At 31.4% G+C, this 4436-nt stretch overlaps 1 protein-coding gene across 1 annotated transcript in view; it reads right to left on the minus strand.

Moving 5' to 3' along the window:
• The window catches only part of LOC112504363 (aspartyl protease AED3-like), a 5102-nt gene extending 2244 nt beyond the window's left edge, over positions 1–2858 (minus strand). The window contains exon 1 of the mRNA XM_025108303.1: positions 2397–2858. Coding sequence (XP_024964071.1) covers positions 2397–2858 — 462 coding nt within the window. The remainder of the gene's footprint in view (positions 1–2396) is intronic.
• Between the last annotated feature and the right edge of the window lie 1578 nt (positions 2859–4436).

Genomic DNA, 4436 nt, shown 5'->3' on the forward strand with positions numbered 1-4436 from the left:
TCTTTTATGATATTTTCATATTTATATTTTTATTCAAAAATAAAAACATTATCGTTTTCTTAAAATCATATAAAAACATATTATAATATCAACTGAAATAAAAAAAATATTAAAATTAAAATATATTTTACTGTATTATTTGAATACCATCCTAGTAATTATTTTAAAACAAAAGAAATGAAGTTGATGTAGAATTTGTGGTGAAGACAGCGGTGTGTATAAAAAAGCAAAAACAAAGGGGATTGTCACGGGATAAAAGGGAGGGGTCCCACAAATGGAATCCAGCCAAAACCTACTCACGGATTTGCCTTGATCTCCTCTTACTTTTGTCAATTTCACATGGAATAGAAAATGGAATATTTTTGTACCTGAAGATATAATTTACACTATATTATAAATTATTTATAAAAACTTTTAAAAATTATTTTTTATATATAAAATATTGTTTATTGATAAATATTACTTAAAAATTCAAGATTACAAGTAATTATAGTTAAATACAACTTATTAAGTTCATGTTTGAATTCGTGTAACTAACTATAGATAAATATAACTAAATACAAGATAAATTTCTCATTTTAAATATGAAATTTAAAAATAATTAGGATAATTATTGAATTTTAACAAAATATTTAATCATTATTTTTATAAAAAATTATATCATTAAACCAAAAACAAATTACTTCGTTAAAATTATAATAAAATTTTAAATTAAAAAAATTATACAGAAAAATGTGAACTTTTTAATTTTTATGATATTTTTAAATTTGTATTTTATTAAAAAAAACATTAGTGTTTACTCAAAAAATCACATAAAATCTTATTATAAAATCGACAGAGACCAAAAATTTAAATTCAAGATATGTCTCGATGCATTGTGCGAGTATCTTTCTAGTACGCTTTAATAATTTGGTATATAATTTAACAAAATTCGATTAAACTCAATATTATCATTTTTTTTGTTCATCATTTGTGTGTTTGTGTATGTTTTGATTGGAAAACAGCCTGAAAACCCTTTGTAAGACTAGAATCTATGACCTTTGACGTGGAGAGTTAAGATGAGAAGCGTAAAAATTAAATCAATATCTTATCAATCTTATTGATTTGATCAATATTATTGTTGGGTTGGGTTCTATTAAGAAAGATAGTTAAAATGAGAAGCATATAAGAATGGATCTCCACATTTGAATGCACCGCATCAATCACTGTATCAAACGCAATTCATGGATAATAATTAAGCATCCAGATCTCTTCTTACGCTTTTTACACGATCATTCGTCTTTTGATTATCATTGTCTTATCAATTTTATTAATAGAAGATATTAACGTTTGTTTTATTTTAATTTATAACTTTTTTCTAAATATGGAAACTATAATAACAATAATGTATGTATAGGGTCAACAAACCGATGTTGAGTTTAATAAACTCAAAATTCGGTTTGTCGAGCTGATAACCCATATGGGTCGATGTTCAGAGAGTCACAATAAACAATGAAACTTCAAAATACAATTCGTAAACGGGTTTTAATTAAACTCGTATATTCTCTACTTGATTTTTTTATTCGTTGAAGTCTTAATTTGCGGGTCGAAAATGGTTTGGACTTGGAAGGTCCAAATCCCTTTGCATTTGGTAACTAAAAATCCCATAATGGATGCCAGATTCTGATATGTCAAAAGCTGAATCTTTTTCTTTATTACGAAAAGAACCATAGTGATTGTAACCATAATGATTGTGTGGAACTTATGCAACAATATCTAAAATGCAGGTCTTAATATATAATACATACATAAATATATATACATATATATATATATATATATAGGGTTGGGTTCACGTGAGACCAGTCTGTTTTCGTGAGACCCGTGAGACCACATTTTTACACGTAAACTTCACAGCAAAAACGTTGTGAAGGTTTAAAAAAAGTCGAACCTTCACAGCAAAAACACTGTGAAGGTTTTAAAAAGTTACCTTCACAGCATTTTGCTGTGAAGTTTCAATTGTAAAATGCTGGTCTCACGGGTCTTACGAAAACAGGTCGGTCTCACGTGATTCCAAGTCTATATATATATATATATAGACTTGGAATCACGTGAGACCAACCTGTTTTCATAAGACCTGTGAGACCAGCTTTTTACACTTGAAACTTCACAGCAAAATGTTGTGAAGGTAACCTTCACAGTGTTTTTGCTGTGAATGTTAGACTTCTTTAAACCTTCACATTGTTTTTGTTATGAAGTTTCAAGTGTAAAAATGTGGTCTCACAGGTCTCACAAAAACAACTTGGTTTCACATGAACCCAACCCTATATATATATATATATATATATATATATATATATATATATGCAAACAAGTAGTGATTATATGTTGAATTTTACGGTGGAGATTATACGTACCTGTTTGCACTGTTCAGCACCACAAGCAAGTGAGGAAAAGCTTGTGGACTTAGCTGAATCATAAGTGACGGAGGAGCAACCAACGCAACCGGCACAAGGAACCAAAGCCATGTCAGTGCTGGTATCCAACGCCATAAGCAAGCTCTGAGCTGGCGTCCCGATATTAGCTTTCACAATGTAGGTCGGGCTTTGGATGATTTGTCTGCCTGACCCAATTGGCACAAACGACCGGCCAGCAACCAGGCTCGTTAGATAAACGAGCCTGGTCTTGTCGTCCGCCTGCATTTGAAGCACACTCTCCTCCCATGAGAGTGTTGTCTTTGGCCTAAATGGTGAGCATGGGCTAGACACATGGTAGACCCTAAGGGTTGACCCTTGGCTAGGTGAGTCACAATTTGGACTCAGTGAGTTAACAAGGGTCAAGGAGAGAAGGAAGAGAAGGGTGACGTGTAGAGGCTCCATTGGTGGGTGCTGGTTTTGGAGCGAGTTTGGGGTGTGATATTTGCTCCTTGGTGGGTGGGTATATATATTTGGGGTAATTACACTTTCATACCTTCATCTTTGAAGTATTTACTTTTACACTCCTTACCTTTAAATTTGTACAAATTAAGTGCCTCATCAAACCACAAGTTGAGATTTATTTAATCCGAACAAGATCTTGGTTTGATAATTTTTATTAGTAGGTAAAATAATATTTTTTATTAGTTATATATTATCATTGATTTCCAATCAAATTTCCTTTTAACAGGTTGATTTAGGGGTCGTTTACCAAATGTTTGTCCGGATAAGCGTTTACCAAGTCACATTATCCTACCTGATGAACATACGTAAGGACCAAGAACTTAGCCGGTAATAGCAAGACAAAGACCAAGAACTTACCTGGTAAGAGCGAGACAAGGACCACGAGTCTTACCCGGTAAGTGAGGGCGACGACTCTTACCATGGTAAGCGTTTACTGGGTACATTATTGCATACGATGTCGTTTATTGGACTAGAATCTTACCCGATTAGTAAATGATAATGTTAAATGATAGCTTTTGTATTCGTCTATAAAAACATCTTGTATTATATATCATCGAGTGACTTAAAAGTGTGTTGCAATCTTAGTCAAACGGATGAATATTATAATGGGTAAGTATGTAAGTTTAACATAAAAACCTTATAAAAAAGATATACCGTAAACATGGGTTGTCCAAATAAGGAAAGACTCATGTGACTTCAATGAATCGAAGAAGACCCATTTTTACTCAAATGCCCTTTATCTATAATTCTGTCTTTCGGCTTCTAGTATCTTCTTGTTATTTTATTTACAAATATCATCAAGAACGACAAGTGTTTCGTTGTATTGACGAAATAAGATCCTACAATAATGGCAAATTAGCTATAACAACAAGATGTTTTAGTTAGTGTGTCAAGATCTTAAAAACCGATCTTTTGGAATAGACAGATGGTTAGGTTAATTGTATTATACTCGGTACAGCGAGAATAAATATACATAGAGATTAAGTATGTAGTTCGCGTGCAGAGGATGTTTGAAAAATCAGTCGTTTTCTAAAAAGAAACAATTACAGATATATAAAGAAAAGACATGTACAATCATGTCAATCTTGAGTATTAATCTTGTAATCATAAGTGGATCAAAATCATTGGTGAAATGTGTATAATTGTTTTGATTCAATTTGAGCAGTTCATATCAGTAGAATCATGTATGCATATGGGTACAGCCAAACCCGTTTCTTAAAGTCTCAATATACAAGTTGTTATTACAATGTAAATTATACGATAATGTATGTTTTTAGTTATTTAATATGAATTACGAGGATGTATATGAATACAATTATCAAGGTTATGCATCGAGTTGGGACCAAACTACACCGACCTAGAACTAAAAAGTAAAAATAATAATAACGGAATTGAAAACCGTCTGATTTCTCCCCAAAACCTGATCGTGAACCAAAAAAGTAATCGAGTTTGTTTTAAATTAAAATATACAAACCTAAAATAAAATAATTTCAATTTTGAAAAACCGATAATCAAAAA

Source organism: Cynara cardunculus, unplaced genomic scaffold (assembly GCF_001531365.2).
Source record: "Cynara cardunculus var. scolymus isolate 2C unplaced genomic scaffold, CcrdV1 Un_Scaffold_5337, whole genome shotgun sequence".
NCBI classification, from domain to species: domain Eukaryota; kingdom Viridiplantae; phylum Streptophyta; class Magnoliopsida; order Asterales; family Asteraceae; genus Cynara; species Cynara cardunculus.